The sequence below is a fragment of the Aythya fuligula genome, chromosome 24 (genome assembly GCF_009819795.1).
Source record: "Aythya fuligula isolate bAytFul2 chromosome 24, bAytFul2.pri, whole genome shotgun sequence".
Lineage (NCBI taxonomy): Eukaryota > Metazoa > Chordata > Aves > Anseriformes > Anatidae > Aythya > Aythya fuligula.
Genome location: NC_045582.1, coordinates 103,974 through 121,204, shown reverse-complemented (window position 1 = coordinate 121,204; position 17,231 = coordinate 103,974). Strand labels below are relative to the sequence as shown.

The 17,231-nt window shown below is 45.3% G+C and overlaps 2 protein-coding genes across 2 annotated transcripts; both read right to left on the bottom strand.

The window, feature by feature from the left end:
- Nucleotides 1-165: 165 nt before the first annotated feature.
- SNF8 (SNF8 subunit of ESCRT-II) lies at nucleotides 166-10,557 on the bottom strand. The gene is made up of 8 exons (XM_032202652.1): nucleotides 10,491-10,557; nucleotides 10,262-10,312; nucleotides 9,704-9,842; nucleotides 9,281-9,385; nucleotides 1,853-1,925; nucleotides 1,114-1,255; nucleotides 829-903; nucleotides 166-408 (listed from the first exon to the last, which is right to left on the bottom strand). Exons 1-8 carry the CDS (start codon nucleotides 10,542-10,544, stop codon nucleotides 271-273), a joined length of 777 nt encoding a protein of 258 aa, XP_032058543.1. The 5' UTR covers nucleotides 10,545-10,557; the 3' UTR covers nucleotides 166-270.
- A 1,551-nt stretch (nucleotides 10,558-12,108) lies between these two features.
- GIP (gastric inhibitory polypeptide) lies at nucleotides 12,109-16,803 on the bottom strand. Its single transcript, XM_032202497.1, has 4 exons — nucleotides 16,733-16,803; nucleotides 15,541-15,687; nucleotides 15,079-15,210; nucleotides 12,109-12,205 (listed from the first exon to the last, which is right to left on the bottom strand). The coding sequence occupies exons 1-4, from the start codon at nucleotides 16,801-16,803 to the stop codon at nucleotides 12,109-12,111; spliced, it is 447 nt and encodes a 148-aa protein (XP_032058388.1).
- Nucleotides 16,804-17,231: the final 428 nt, after the last annotated feature.

The window sequence follows — 17,231 nt, the reverse complement described above, 5'->3', positions numbered from 1 at the left end:
CATATACATCATCTGAGACTGCAGTTGCAATATCAGCTTATATATTTTTTCTCTTGCTGTGACAAGGTAATTAGTGTTTTAACAGTAAGTGGTATTTCAATTCACAACACAAGAGAAAATCTGAAGGTAAGCAAGTATGAATTAGTCCTATTAAACTTCTCAATCTAGACTTTTTTAAAAAAAATTTATTTCAAGTCCATTGTACCTGTGTTTTAGGTGATATGCAAGTAACCTCACAAGAATTATATACATGCATGGAACACTTAAAAGTCAAGGTATTGCCTCCTTAGCTTCCTCTGGAGTGATCTCCTGAGAGTACAGTTCTGTAAAGAGTGCAGGCAGCCAGTACTGAGGTTCTCCAGCTGCCTGCGTATCCAGCCAGGCCATTCCTTCCTTCAGCAAGTGTTCCTGTTGAAACAGCAGAAACTGTGAGTAAAACTTAACTAAATGGCTGAGAAGCCATTCACAGGCCTCATCCCACTTTTATTGTAGGGTAATGGAGTGTGTAGAACTCAGTACTTTTACTCATCTTGAGCAGGGAAAGATACAGTTTGGACATCCAGTCAGATCTACCCTGCATGTTTATGCAGGACCTGAGCTAACAAAATTCAAGTTTTAACCAAGACTAGTGAAGCCACAGGAATATCTACAACTCCTGAGACTCTACTGTCTTTAACCTATGTTTAAGTAGTATGTACCCTGCAGGTCTATCACCTGCGCATGCTATGGTAACACAACCTCACCATAGTGTATGCAGCTGTGCTGCAGGAACAGCCATTCTACCCCGATCACTGAACTCCACTGTGCACAAGAGACCTTCATACGTACCAGTATTTGTTTTGCACGTTCCACCTCCCATTTCAGACTGGACCTGATCTCACTGACTGTTACATAGCCCTTTTTCTGAAATGAGAGAGAAAAATACTGTGTGCTTATAGTCAAGTCCATAGCTGCACATGGACAATTTTGCCCACAGGTCTGATCTAATCATAGCACAAGTTCTAGATTCATATTTGTCCTGGAATTTGCGCTTTCTACACCATGCTTTCCCTGTCATGGAAGTAATAAGATTCCTTCAGGGTGGTCGTACTTTAAAATAGCTTGGATCAGTACCTCTGCCAGTTGCAAGACGACTGTGTGATCCATGTTCAGTTCAGCTGGTACAGACTGGACCAGATATGTTCCACCAACAGGGATAATCCCAAAGCCATTTCCCAAGACCTTCAGTTTCTTGATTGCACGAAGGAGATCATCCCTGAAAAGCAAGGGTTAATGCAAGGCTTTACACCAAGAGAGCCTCTCTCAAACTGCTTCTTTAATTCTGCAGATGAGAAGAAGCTATAAGCTATAGCAAGTGGCTACTTGCTGCAATTTCAGGTAATCAACAGCCAAAAAAATTCTTTTAGTGTTTATATCTTTGCCCCTCTACAGACGTGCAGAGTTTCATTAAAGACATTTGTAGCATCTAAGCTGCAAGCGCTAAATTTAAGATTCAGCCCAACTTACTAATTATGGTGAGTTGGGTCCTAACATTGATTTCTGTAAGGGCATGTATTGGTCCCTTCCTTACAGTTCAGACCACAACAGTTTCAGCAGACTGTGACAGTAAGAGAGCTGGATTTGCAAGGAACTCATCTTCTCCAGCTCAAGAGGACAGTTCTTCATGCTTTAGTGCTCACTCCTGCTTTTTGAAATATTTAAGTCATTAACTACAAAGCATGTGTAAGTGGCTCAATTGCTAGAATTTGGAGTCAAATTAACAGCAGCAACTTCAAGCCTAGTTGAGATCAGTCACCCTCTTTTCTTCCAAATGCTACTCGATTCCACCCTCCTGTAATATCCAGGCACTCACTGGCTTACTTCCTGAGCAAACTTCCCTCTTCCCTTCAGCACTTGTTGATGAAGTTCTTCTAGTGTTATCAGACCTAGAAGTCAACAAAAGGGGACAGGAAAACCTTACTGCACAGAAAGAAAACTACTCCAGCAGAAGTAGTAAAGGCTCCTTTTTGTGTTTACCACTGAATCACCCCTGCCTTACATTATACAAGTGGGTTCTTCATTGTTCCCCATTTCAAGCCTTGTATGAAATAAGCATTTAGTCACTTCTGTTCCTACAGTTAACCTGCAGCACCCTGGTGCTGCCTTCCTCCACAAACTTGTCAGAGTTTCAACTGGACTTTGCTGTAGCCCACTCTTGGTCTCCGATTGCCCTTTTGGAGTGAACACCTAGTACATTTTCATTAGGCACTTACCACTAGTAATCAATGAATCGTTAAGGTTGGAAAAGACCTCCAAGATCACCTGGTCCCCTACCACCAATGTCACCCACTAAACCATGCCCCTAAGTGTCACGTCCAGCCTTTCCTTGAACACCCCCCAGGGATGCTTACTCCACCACCACCCTGGAAAACCCATCCCACTGCCTGACCACTCTTTCAGAGGAGAAATGTCTCTGAGTTTCCAACCTCAGCTGTTGAGGAATGGTTAAGTGAGGTGGGACATGTGAATGTGGGGCAATTGGCAGGCAATAAGCTAATAAAGTACCGTACTTAGCTTACATGGATCTTGGCACGTACGCAGGTGGCTGAGAGCCAATCAGGATCAAGAACATGCTGCCCTTAGGCGATTGGATAGACCCCCTGGGGCAGGACGGTAGCAACTGCATAGCGCGGGAAAGTGTTAGCCAATCCTAAGTTTAGTTTAAGAATGTTTACGAGTTTCGGAATAGATAAAAGGCGACTGAGCTATCCATTAAAGTTGAAGTTCACTGTTCACTCATATTGAGCGTCTGTGTCTTCCTCCCGTCGACAACAAATGGCGCCCGAACAGGGACCCGGCTGGAGTTGAACCTGCGAGCCACGGTTGGACGGGATACGGGGACCGGTCCTGCAACGCAGCTCAGGAGGTGAAAAGGATTAAAAAATTGTCGAATCCCCGCACCCGAGGCCTGAAAGGCGAAAGGGACGAAAACTTCGAATCCCCGCACCCGCAGCTCGGAAAGGGAGTCCTCGCACCCGGGACGAGCCCATAGAGGGTCCCGCCGGAACGCGCCGCCGAGGTCTTGCAAAGGCTGCAACGGTACCGACGCATATAAAGGTATGGAGAGGCAAGCGGCGTATGATTTGCTCAAATGCTTTTTAAAAAAGCGGAGCACACAGTGTATATATTGTAAAAAGGAATTGCCAGAGTTATTAGCTTATGGGGTAGCTAAGGGTTGTTTTTTAAATCCTGATATGGTGTTTGAACAAGCAGAGTGGAGGAAGTTCGGGGACAAACTATTTGATGAGGTGATTAGTGATAACAAGGTGGCGAGAAAATTAATGAAGCCATGGAGGGCGGTAACTAATGCATTAGCAACACACCAAGCTGAACAAAAAATAGCTGCTGCCATAACAGAGCAATTAGGATCATCCAGTCAGAATGGGGGGACCTCTGCTGCTTCCTCTACTCAACAAAGAGCTGAGGAACAGTCTTATCCCTCTCCACCATCATATAGAACAGTTATAATTCCACAGGGGACCTCGGGTGGCTGGGAAACGTCTGTACCCGTATCAGGGGAAGAAGAATCTTCACAGCCACCGACAGCCCCACCCGCACAATTAGAGAAAGGAGAAAGGGTGGGTGGGGAATCGGGAACAAGTTCATTTTCGACAAATCCATTTAAATCCAATTTACAGGATAGGGAGGAGGCATGGAAAAGAATAGCTCATGAGGCAATGAAGGATGGGAATATCGAGATAGCAGCACAGATAACAACAGCCTTCCCGGTGGTGTACTCACCTCCAGATGCACAGGGAAATGTACAGGCTCAGTTGACTAATTTGGATTGGAAGTTATTAACACAATTACGATCTACAGTCAATGAGTCTGGACTAAAAGGAGAACCTACTCGTCAAATGTTAGACTATATTTGGGGAACAAATATTTTACTCCCAGGAGATATTCGCAGCATAATGAAATTAATCTTAACACAGCATCAACAACTTTTGTTTAATGCACATTGGCACAGTGTCTGCCAAGAGGCAGTAGCGATGATACGAGCGCCTGGAGATCCCCTGTATGGTGTTACATTGGACGAATTAATGGGTATGGGACCATATTTTAGAATAGAGGCGCAGGCACTTTTGGGACCGGACAAAGCTAAGGTATCCATGAATCTAGCCAGAAGGGCATTAGAACAAATTAGAGAACCAGGGGGAATACCGTCCTACATGGGAATTAAACAGGGTAGGGAGGAACCATTCGGGTTGTTTATCGATCGAGTAGCAAATGCAATACAAGCCGCGGGAGTTCCCGATTATCTTAAAGGCACTATATTAAAGCAATGTGCACTCCAAAATTGTAACCCTTCAACTCGAAGTATATTAGCTACATTGCCGAGTACTTGGACAATAGAGGAAGGATTGGAAAGAATGTCTCAGGTACCTGTAGGTCCACAGGCTATGTTAATAAAAGCAGTAAAACAATTAGGTGACAACATGAAGGAGCAGTCTAAAGTGCTTGCCGCCCTTGCACCTTTGCAAACCCCCGGAGGACGTTCTAATGGCCGAGGATCGGCGCTGCCGCGCCGTTGTTTTCGGTGTGGTATTGCGGGACACATCAGACGGGAGTGTAAAACAGAATCAGTGTGGTGCCAAAACTGTCAATTAAATACTCATAGCACTTCGGCATGCCGACGAGGTGCGTCGGGAAACGGCCGGAGCAGCGGGAAGAGCCGCCCCGCGACGACACAAAAAGCGGCTTTTGCGACAACGGCAGCAACAGCACCGGCACCATCTGCAGCGACTCCCCTCTTTCTCCGACCAGCCACCAGAGGGAGCCTCGGCCTGGATTGGGCAACAGTAGTCGATGTGACATTATTGGATTCGAGACCCACCAGGGTAAGGACAGGAGTTTTTGGACCAATAATTATTAATGGTGAACCCGTGGGAGCTCTATTAATAGGGAGATCGTCTGCCACTATGAGTGGATTACAAATATTAATTGGACTTATTGATAAGGACTATCTTGGGGAAATACAAGTTATGGTTTCTGCAATGTTCCCTCCAATTCATGTGCCGCGGGGCACAAAAATAGCACAATTAATCCCATTGCCTCATCTTGCTGAATCGTTAGCACCAGAATCTGGAAAGTATCGAGGACAGGGAGCATTTGGCTCCACGGGAAAAGTGGTGCTATTGACACTTGGTATGCGTCAAAGACCACGACAAAAGGTCGCTGTGTGCTTAAAGGATGAAAAAATACAAATTGAGGCATTGTTGGATACTGGTGCTGATGTATCGATAATTAGCACAAAAGATTGGCCGTCACATTGGCCTACATTTGAGTCTAGTGCCACGGTTTCAGGAGTAGGAGGTATGATTCTTGCTCATCGATCACCAGTGCTGCAATGGACAATAGGTGATAAGGTGGTAAATTGCAGTGTATCCATCTTATCACTGCCTGAGGGAGTACAAGCGTTAATAGGGCGAGATATCCTTGCCCAAATGGGAGCGGTTCTCACAACAAATCATCAAAATTTTTAGGTGTGGCCATTGCTCGGACTTTCCCAATCCCACTTAAATGGAAAACTGATGAACCTGTGTGGGTTGAACAGTGGCCACTAAAACGGGAAAGTCTTTTACATGTTCATAAATTAGTACAGGAACAGTATCAACAAGGGCATTTGAGACTGTCAACAAGCCCTTGGAATACTCCGGTTTTTGTGATTCCCAAAAAATCAGGGAAATACCGTTTGCTACACGACTTACGAGCAGTTAATAGTCAAATGTGTGCTATGGGAGCACTGCAACCTGGGTTACCTAATCCTGCTATGATACCAGAAGGGTGGAAATTGTTAATTGTAGATCTTAAAGACTGCTTTTTTACAATTGCATTACATGAAAATGATAAACAGAGGTTTGCTTTTACACTCCCTGCCATAAACTGTGAAGGGCCATGTCAGAGATTTGAGTGGACTGTATTACCTCAGGGCATGCATAATTCACCTGCTTTATGTCAGCTCTATGTCGATGCGGCACTTCAACCAATTCGCCCGCATGGCCCAAAACGATAATTTACCATTACATGGACGATATTTTGTTAGCCCAAAAGGAGATATTTTCCCTGCAACAGAAAAATGCTCTGGCAGCTGCTCTTAAACAAATGGGACTGGTAATTGCACCAGAAAAAATTCAGGAGGCAAGCCCCTGGAAGTACTTGGGGTGGAAAATTACAGATTCCACTATTCAGCCTCAGAAACTTACCATCCAATCAAACATCAAAACCCTCAATGATGCTCAAAAACTGCTAGGAGATTTACAATGGATTAGGCCAGTGGTCGGAATTCCAAATGAACTGTTGAATTCCCTTCGGCCATTATTAAAAGGAACCGACCCTGCCACAAAGGTAACATTATCAGAAAAACAATCAGAAATATTACAACAAATTGCATCATTGATTACAACGCGTGTCACACATCGACGCATACCCAACAGGCCACTCGATCTTACTATTCTGTGTGGTCCGCAATATTTGATGGGTGCTATCACACAGCAAAAAATAAAAACGGGGGAGACGGGAATGGAAACTGTGGTATTGGAATGGATAGCTTCCCCCATTGCAACCCCGAAGAACAATTCAAGATGTGTTATTCTTAAATGTCCAGGTGTTTTGTGTTGAAAGTATTTATGTAAGGGTAAGGTTTTAAAACAAAGTGTTGCAAGTCACTTCACAGGGAACACAATGAGAGGCAATACTTGTTTGTTTGCTTATCATTCTAAATTATATTCTTGTGGTATGATTGAGGTTGTGGTATGATTGAGAGTGAGATGTGCCAGAGGCCTCTGGGTGTGCAAGTGTGCTCTGGGTGTGCAAGTGTGCTCTGGGTGTGCAAGTGTGCTCTGGGTGTACAAGTGTGATCTGAGTGTGCAAGTGTGCTGTGTACTGTGTTAGTGAGAGCGCATTTATTGCCATAGTACAGGCTGAAATCATAGGAAATTAGTCATTGTGTGAAGTAGCCACTTGGAGAAACTTAAGGGAACGTACTGTTTAAAACTTTTTGATCGTACTGAGTCAATGCACAAATCTATTACTTTCTTGAAAGAGCACATGAGAAAGAGTCAATATGGTATCAATCCTTTCCATCAATGGTTCACTGGTTTGTTTGAAACAGTGCATAGATGCTTACTGGGATTGATCAAGGAGGGATTGAGGATTTTGTTCGCTGTGGTGTCAATCATCATTGCATGTAGTATTGTGATAAATGTGGTTGTAGGGTTACTTGCAAAAATGTTATAAAATGTTATAGAGATTTTGAAGTGGTGCCGGAAGTGGGTGCCCGGTGGATCACTGCAAAGCGGACTGAAGCAGCTTTGGAGTCTGCACGCGCCGAGGACGACCAGGAAGAGGTTCCTGATAGTTATTCTGACGGTGACGTGGGCTGTGGCACCTCGACGACTATCAAGAGCAGCCTTTAATCACCATCAAGTGATTGGGTTTGGATGTGTTGCTATTGAGTTGTTGCTTACTATTAATTGTGTTGCCATTGAGTGCTTACAGTAATTGTAGTGTTATTAGGGTTAAGTTGTATAGTTGTGTTATGTATTTGACATCTGATGTAAAACCAGCCCTTGAAGAAAAGTCACCAAGAAAGGATAACAGCGACCATGGCTGAATTAACGAAGCAAGGGACTTCGGTCATGTTATCAGTTATAATAATGGCTGGACATGGTAATGCCATCTTAGGGAAAATTGACCCTCAGCAGAATATATGGGTCACCTGGGCTAATCAGTCTGGACAGAGCTCATTCTGTTCAGTTAGTTAAAGAGGGACTTCGGTTTCTACTTATAGTTATATTGATTATCATTGCTGCATATGTAATCTTTAACTGTCTAACTAAAAAACTTGAGCAATTCACACAGAAGGTGTTTGTTGAGCAAAATAAAAACGGGGGAATTGTTGAGGAATGGTTAAGTGAGGTGGGACATGTGAATGTGGGGCAATTGGCAGGCAATAAGCTAATAAAGTACCGTACTTAGCTTACATGGATCTTGGCACGTACGCAGGTGGCTGAGAGCCAATCAGGATCAAGAACATGCTGCCCTTAGGCGATTGGATAGACCCCCTGGGGCAGGACGGTAGCAACTGCATAGCGCGGGAAAGTGTTAGCCAATCCTAAGTTTAGTTTAAGAATGTTTACGAGTTTCGGAATAGATAAAAGGCGACTGAGCTATCCATTAAAGTTGAAGTTCACTGTTCACTCATATTGAGCGTCTGTGTCTTCCTCCCGTCGACAACACTCAGCCTCCCCTGATGCAACTTGAGGCCATTCCCTCTAGTCCTATCACTGGTTATCTGTGAGAAGAGGCTGACCTCCAACTCCCCACACCTTCCTTTCAGGCAGTTGCAGCGAGCAATGAGGTCTCCCTGAGCCTCCTCTTCTGCAGGCTAAGCAATCCCAGTTCCCTCAGCCACTCCTCATAAGACTTGTATCCAGGCCCTTCACCAGCTTCGTAGCACTTCTCTGGACATGCTCCAGGGCCTCGATGTCCTTCTGGTAGCAAGGGGCCCAAAGCTGAACACAGTACTCAGGTGCAGCCTCATCAGAGTCAAGTACAGGGGGCCGATCACCTCCCTGGTCTTGCTGGCTACACTACTCCTGATAGAAGCCAGGATGCTGTTGACCTGCTTGGCCACCTGGGCACACTGCTGGCTCATGTTCAGGCAAGCATCAACCAGCACCCCCAGGTCCTTTTTCTCTGCACAGCTTTCGAGCCACTCTGCCCCAGGCCTGTAGTGCTGCATGGGGTTCTTGGGGCCAAAGTGCAGGACCCAGCACTAAGCCATGTTACAACTCATCCCATCCTGTCCAGGTTCCTCTGCAGGGCCTCCCTACCCTCCCACAGATCGACACTAACTCTTCTAGATATTGCTGCGATCCTTTAGAGACAGTCTTACTGCCAGTCTCAAAGCAATAGCTTAATGGTTTTGTACTTCCAGACTGTCATTTATCACTGTTTCCCTTCCCACCGTACCAGGAGTTACAGTTTTGTTATCTAGGAAGGGCAGAGTTGGTTGATTTCTGTAGAAATCAGTGAAGCTAGGTAATTACCAGTGGTACAGTGATAAAATGTTGTAGAAACAAAACAAGCGTTTTGGGGGGTGCAATGGAGACAGAACTGTCAGCTCCATATTCTGGGAAATCTAGTAAAGAATGCTATGCTGAGTGATGAGACTCGTTTTTACGTGGACAAGGTATACTCCCATTCTCCTAGAAAACAGACACAGAGCGATTCTCACCTCCATTCCTGTGTTTCAGAGCCAGGCAAACTTCAACAATCTGCACGCCCAATTCATAGTAAAAGTCTCCAACTCCCAGCATTTCTGACCAGAATCCTTTACCAGCTGTGAAGCGAGAAAGGGGAAAGCGATTGGACCACTGCCAAAAACATCTTCCTTGACAGTTACTGGTACCAAGCAGCCTGCTCACAAACCTCACTGTGAGGACTCAGATGCCTCAGTGAAGAGTCTCCAATTTGGTCATCTCCACCTCTTTTGCTACCCTTTTAAGTAAATAGGACCTACAGGCATATTATACCAATTCACAAACCCCAAGAATCAAAATGCCATTAGCTTTCCTCAAGGAAAGCTCCACTAAAAACCGTTTACAACAGGACAGTAAAGCAAATCTTTAGTCGTTGACCCCTGGTGCCTGCTCCTCACATGCCAGAGGATCCACTCCAATTGTTGCGCACATATCCTGGAACTGGACCCGGAACGCTGGGCTTTTACGGATCTCTTGCTTGTGTTTGCTGGCAAACTCTTCCAAGTTGGTTTTAAACATGTCCAGCTGCTTAGACATCTGGAAGAGAATTACAGAAAACTATTTCTGTCTTAACGCTTTTTTAACACATTTTTGGTGATCACAGCCCCCATAACGCGCTAAGTGGACGTCGTCCTAAAGCAGCAGTCAAGATTCACCCTGTACAAATGGCACCGGTGGACTCAAAAAGCAGGAAGCAAGAAAGAAGCGCTCGATAACAATTCACACGCACATGCTTTAACGCCGAACATAAACCAATACCGAACAAGAGCGAAGACAAGGCTATTGCGAACCCGCGGCTGGGCTCAGGACGGCACCGGGCTCTCTGCGCCCCGCAGGCCGGGGAGGCCGCGGACCTGCCCGGCCGGGAGGCGGGACCCGAAGCGGGACGCGAAACGACGCCGAGGGCGGCGGCCGGGCCCACCGCCACGGGGCACGGCGCGGCGGGGACCTCCCACCTGGGCCAGCTGGTCTTCGGCCAGGACCGTCCCTCGCTCCTTGTACTTGGCCTGCGGGAAGAGAGGAGGCCGCTGGGGAGGGCGCCGGGCGCCAGGCGGGCAAACCCCGCAGCGGAGGAGGTGCCGCTCCTCACGGACTCGCGGCCCCAGGCGAGCGAGGAAGCTACCGGGGGGCTCCCTGCGCTGCGCTGCGCGGCCCAGCCGGCCGCGGGCCCCGCCGCCCCCTCACCTCCGCCAGCTTCTTCTTGGCGACGGCGCCCGCGCCCACGCCCCGCCGGTGCATCCCTGCCCCTCCGCCAGCCGCGCGCCTGCCGACGTCATCGCCTCGCGACGCGCGGCGCCGGCGCGGGGCGGGGCGGGGGCGGGACCTGCGCGGCCCCGCCTCGCGGAGGGGCCGGGCCGGGCCGGGCCGGGCCGGGCCGGGCCGGGGGCGGGGCTGCGGGGGCAGAGCCCCTGCGCCTGGGGCCGGGGCTGCGCTGCGGGAGAAGCCCGGGGGGGGGTCGGGGTCGGGCCCACGGCGGAGCCCCTGTGAGGGGGCTGCCCGCCCCGCGCGGGGCTCCAGCAGCCTCGGGCCGAGCTCAGCGACCCCCAGAGCGCGGGGCGACCCTGAGGAGCCTTGCTCGGAACGACGCCTTTTGTAAAAAAAGTACTTTGGTAACGTGTTACAGCCCGTCCCCAAATGAAGCCTGAACTAAATCTCATTGCAGCTTCAGGATAAGGTCTTTATTTCTCACATTGGCAAAGCGGACAATATGCACAGAGCAGAATGAACGCCGGGGGGCTTCCTCCGGGGGGAGTCCATCGACAGAGTGAAGGGAGAGCTCCGTGAGGGTCCTGGAGTTACACGGTCCTAACGAAGCAGAAGCGGGAGAGAAAAGCATAAATCCCTGTAGGGCCACACTTAATCCATTTTATTTTGGTTTCTACAGGAAACAAAGCATAAGTTACTGGCTTCTTTACCCACCAGCCCCCTCTGATACCTTGGAAATCCGTTTTGATAGCAGGACAGGCGTCTCAAAGTTAGTAACTATCTAACAGCAAGTATCTACAGCTTTTGAGAGAAATCAGCAACTGGTTAGAGGAGAGAAATGCATTTTTTTTTTTTTATTTTCTCCCCTCCTCTGCAGGAAAGGCTGCAGGATGAGCTCAAGAGTTAATTGTTTTCTCTGGGTTGCTTGCTTGCTGGCCACTTAGTACACATTGTCTGACCAAGGGGCATGGAACTGGCTGTAGCACAGAGCTGCCTTTTATTTCCAGCCTATCTGTGGCCAGTTCATCCTTTTTCATTCTTGTCTAACTTTTGCCATTAGCATAAATAGCTGTTCTCTCTGTTTGTTTTAATAGATGGTGACTTTGTTTCTCTCAGTCTTCATTTTACTATAGCCCCTAAGATGGGCTCTCAATTTCCTTGAGCCTTCTCAGGACCTTCCCCTGGACATTTTGCATCCCAATTTCTTGTTGTATTTCTTTCTGAATGTCTTTCATACTTAGGTATGTTGAGTAGAAAAAGAAAAGTATTTTCTGTAAGTGGTTAGATGAACATCTAATTTTCTCATAAAAATAGGGAAAAGAATTTACTAACCTGCCTTCTCTAGACAGTCATAACTTGAAATTTGTCCATCCCCCAGTTTATCATATCAATGATTTGAAGATCCTCTTGCAGAGCCAAACTCTGGCCAAAGCTCTTAACTCTCCAATGAAATTCATCTGAGCTACACCATGTGAGCACTCAACAGCTATCAAAAAATGAGCACTGCATCAAGGACCTTTGGGGCAAAACCTTTATACAATGCTCGAATGGGATCTGAAGGGATGTTTTTAACAACAGGAACAGGTAGAACAACCACTCACGTTGGTCTGCAGAGGTCAATCGACATTAGCCATGTCAGAAACTCCTGGTTCAAAACATCCTTCAAATCTTCTGAACCTTCCAGAGAAGTAAAACTGCAAGAAATGTGCCATGCCATAAAGACAGAGGAAAGGAAACCATCCAAATGTGTATATAACAATCTTATCTCCATTGCATCAAGTTCACAGGTATATTTTATTTTCCTTGTCTTCTAATACCTTTGACTTAGTGCATTGCTTGCCACCTTGTCAATCCTACCAACTTTTCCCTTTTTCTTTCCCTGCTCTTGGGAAATGAGACTGTTCTGTAACATTAGCAGTGACAGCGGGGAGGAACTGGGGGATGAGCTGACTCAAAGAAAGAAAGCCAGGAGGATTTCTTTCTCTCTTCCTGGGTTTCAGTTGAGCATGATTCAAACCTCAGGCTCTTGTCTCAGTTCATCTTTCTTCATTGTTCACCACTTCCTATCTCCACAGCCAAGAGGATGCATTTTCTTCTTATTTTTCAGTACTGTGCAATTCTTAACTAAATTTATTTGTATATATAAAAAACTTTTAAAATCTTAAAAGGAAGCCTTTCCTCCCTCTATATGCTGAAACAGCCACGTACAAATCTCTGCCTAGATCAAGGATTAGTTAACTAAAAAGATCTGAATCCATATGACATTTTCTTCATCATCTTTTCCTCCGGGCACCAGTTAGATTTTTGACAAGGTTAGTCATTTGCTTCTTAAGAGAAATCCCTCTGCTGCCTCCTGGGCAGTGCAGTAGAGCCATGGACTAGGAGAGACAGTTTGAAGGAAAGGACACTATGCTCTCAGTAACTGTTTTTCTGTTCTGTAAAATAGAAGTGCCAGTGAAGAAGAGTGAATAAAGGTACATCTTGGTGGCTGGGGGTGTTCCCCTAAGTATAGCAAAACAACAACACAACAACAAAAAACAAAAGAACCTATTTTTGACATGATGAGATCCTGCTACAGAACACTGCTTTGATCTTGGTCAGTCTGGGATATCTAGCACTGAATATGTCTGTCAGGCTTAGGAGATGAGAAGGAACAGTCCTGTAACACCCCCCGCCCCCCCATCCTCTCTTAAACCCAGCAGGCATCAAAACAAAGGCAGAATGAAGCAGCATCTATGCCCCAAGCTCACAAAGGGAAGCCTTTGTTTCTGAGAAGGACTTTTTCACCCTACATATTGTGTTTTTTTGTTGTTGTTGTTGTTGTTTTTTTTTTTTATTATTTTATTTGCAATTAAGGAGATTAGGGGAAACAATGCATTTTTTTTTTTTTTAAATATTATTATTAAATGAGGCTAATCAAGCAGATTAATCTCTAGCACCAAAAGTGTGTGTCATTCCCCCTCTCTTTCCCTCCCCCCCAATCCTATGTAAGAACAGGTTAGAAAAATATCTGTCAGGAGTAGTTTAGAGCAAGCTGATCCTGTCTTCTAGGAGAGGTCAGACTAAATGACCTTTCGAGATCCAACAAAGCCCTTGTTTCTTTGGTTCTGCATTTTCAGTATGACTAGCAATTCTCAATGTCTGATTTTCTGGGTGCTTGGCCTTAACACCTCTGTGAACCATAACAGTGCTCGTTTCCCCCAAGCCTGGGTCATCCCCCAAGCCTGGGTCATCCCCCGCACCCTTGTTTCTAAAGCAGTTTTCATTCAAAGGCTGTAAAAGACAACAAATGCCCTGAGATTCTTGTTCTGAGTGACTGTCCCATGACTCCCTGTAAGTTAGAGGTTTCATTCTTTTATCAAGAGACGCTAGAATTGTGCCTGAAGGATGTGAGCTATGTGCAGTAAGTGCCTGTTTTCCTTCCTGACACAGTTTTGGTACTAAGCAGCAGCAACCTGTTAGGTTTTGTAAAATCCCCTTCATGTTAAAGAAAGGAAATGTTTCCATCATTTGTTGGCTTTTTTTAAAAAATAAAAATAAAAATAGAAAGTGCTTGAGAACAGATTTTTGTTTGAACTCAAGTGTCTAATCTTTTTGAACATTTGCAACATGAGGTAAGATTGGGGGGCAGTGAAACGCTATTGACAGGCTGTGGATATGCTGACACAGCACAAAGCTGCGCAGCACAGAGAAGGCACTCTCAGCCAGATGGCTTGGGAAATGAAGGCACTAGCTGGAACAAGAGAGAGCACCATATGGACTAAGTTACTTTCCTGAGAGGTACCTTTTAAGAATTAGATTGCATCTCCATCATTCCTGTAACCAGTGTAGATACATCCAAATAAAACTGCAATTGTCTCCAGTGACATAGATCGAAAACAAACTGGGGAATTCCTTGAGTCACTCGGGTGTCTCTACTGCATAATTTCACATTTAGATCTCATGCTTTTCATAGTAAGAGTGTGTAGCAGTGATACAATGGCAGAACTGTTTTGTTTATTTTTGCCCTGTGGGATGATTTGATCAAAAACGTTTTGCAGGAATGTATCAGTTTCATCCCAATTTTCACTGGAAAGTTTTCTTTTGATAGGGTTTTGAATAGAATAGAATGGAATGGTTTTATTAGGTCAAAGCACTTCAATTTAACTTCTCCATTACTGTAGTGTTAGTATGTTGCAGGAATGGATGTGCTTCAGCCCTGTCAAAAGACAGCACTTTGACTTTTTTAAAGTGCTGGGTTTTGATGAGGCTGTTCTCATACTTCCAAAGGGGAAAAAAAAAAAAAACAAAACAAAACAAAAAAAGCACTTTATATTTTTGAAGTGTGTGTTTTGTGAGAAATTGTAAAGTTTTAGAAGCTTTTTTGTCTTGGTTATTTTTGTCACTCATGAGACAATGGCAAAATATGGAATTCCCTTTTGAAACAAAAGTCTTTTTGTTTTTCTATGCTGACAGTGTTATCACCAATTTGTGCCCTAAAACATCCCTTCAAAAATTGAACATTTGGGACCTCATCCCTCCCTTGGGGACCAGACTTTGTATTTATTTCCTATTCTGCCAATCTCACCTCTGATTTTTCTTGTTTTTTAGAAGCCAAGCAAAGAAGTCTTTGGCTTCATGGTTGTGCAGGTCCAAGCTTTGGCCATTCACAGCTGATACTTGTGGCTCAGCTTCTCTCTTGTATGTCTCAATGACGTTGCTGAAAAGGCAAAAATGGGAAGAAAGACATCAGCCTGAGATGCCACAAGAGGGTGCTGAAATGCTGCTTTTCCACAAAACCCAACTCCTTCCCACTCCATCTACCAAGCAGAGAAGAAGGCAATGTTGGATAGAGAAAAGGATAGTTGTTCTGTGTGCCGACAGACAAGAAACGCTTCAAGGAGTTAAGAAAAAAAGAAAAAAGTCCCCAGAGAATCACTGCTGCAGTCCAAGGAAAATATCCTCAGCTCTACGTTATTCTGTAGCCATCAGTTGCCTGACAACAGCTGCCAGTTCAAATCACGGGAGCGTTGAAAGTCTATGTACTTACTCGCTTTTCTTCTCTCGCCTGGCTAGCAACCATTCCACAAAGTTCTTCTTCAGCATGTTATCCATTGTGCGGCTGTAATCACTTGCCAGGGTGGCCTCAGAGTAGCGTTTTTGCACTGGTCTGGCACTGGGAGTCCTTATACTTATGCTACAGTAAGAGTACAGATAGAGTGAGTCCTGCTCAGACAAAGAGCAAGCACTATGCAGTTTTGCTTGGGTTGCATGGGATTGCCCATGCATCCCCTAAGGTCAGCAAAGTTTTGTGATCACTTTTAATTCTTTTTTGGTACAGGTGATTGTTCCTGCACTGTAAAGTGAAGAGTTAACTGAGAAGCAGCTAGCGATCTCATTCATGTTTCTGGCTGTTAACACATTTGCTGCTCACATTTGACATCTCAGGAGGAGATGAACTTGGGATATTTGCTGATGTCTGGAGTCAGAGTAGCTTTTCTGCCATAGCCTGATGGATATAGACTTTGACAAAGTGAGAAGACACTGAGTATACTCAGATTCCCTTCTCTAGTGAGCTGCACACATAGGGCCGAGGGAATCTCTTCCTGTGTCCTCAAGAGCCTGAGGGGTGGACAGCAGGAGACAAGGTCCAGAACTTGAAGCCAGTGATGGTCTGACAGCATAGACGTACTTGGTGGCTAGCTAAGTTAGCAAAAGATATCAAGGCTGACCTTTTTTTAGTGTTATTATCTGGAATTGCAGCAACTCTTGCTGCTCTAATAGGGTTTCTTTTAGATCTTCTCATGTAGTAGTTGGAAGAATCAGAGAAAGAGATGGAAAGTCTTTATGTACCTGCGTTACGTAACTGGCCACATTTTCAGAAGCTTTGAAATATCAGATGCCCCCTAGCCTTATTCATGGGAGACAATTACATTTTGTTTCTATTTCCCAGCCAACCTTCACTTCCTGGTTGACTTCCAGCTTGTTACTCCCAACCTGGAGCAATGTAGTTTTTAGGGAAAACTTGGGAGTTCTTGGCTCTGGCTCACAGGCTTTAATTTGAGACCTCTCTTATCATTTGCTCATCTCTGTATGCTTTGCTGTCTTTCTATTATCCAAGAGCTACCTCAGGACTTATGTTCTCATCTATTTACCAAGATGCCAAGGGAAATAGTCTACTTGCCTCCAGTAGGAAGCTGGAAAAGGCTCAAAATACATTGTGGGCTTTCCAAAACACTTACCCTGAGACGTTCTCTTCCATCAAAACAAAGCTCAAAGAAGCAAAAAGCAGAGAAAGAACTTTCAAAGACATCATTTTCTTGGCTGATTTCTCTGTTCAGAAGCAGAGGGCAATCCAGATGCCTGGCCCCTGGGATACATAAGTGAATGACAGTGAACCCAGAGAGCTGGGCAATGGTTAGGCATGTGCCTGTGCTTGTAAACATGTTTCTTTCCTTGTCCTTGTGCTTGGAACAGCCTTCTCCAACCTACAAAGCTCTCCTTTGCTATTCACAGTTAAGTTACTTTTTCAATAACAATGCTCTTTCACCACAGTGGTGTTTTTTAACGTCTGTGATTTGCACACTCGTGGAGGAGAGGACATTGTATTGTTCCACATTTACAAGCTGACCCTGTGGGTACCTCATTGTGCTTTAAGGGTCAATTCAGTCTTAAGTATGTGAACAAGAACACACATTGGATCAGGCAATTCAAGGGCAAACAGAAGTTACATCGCATCCT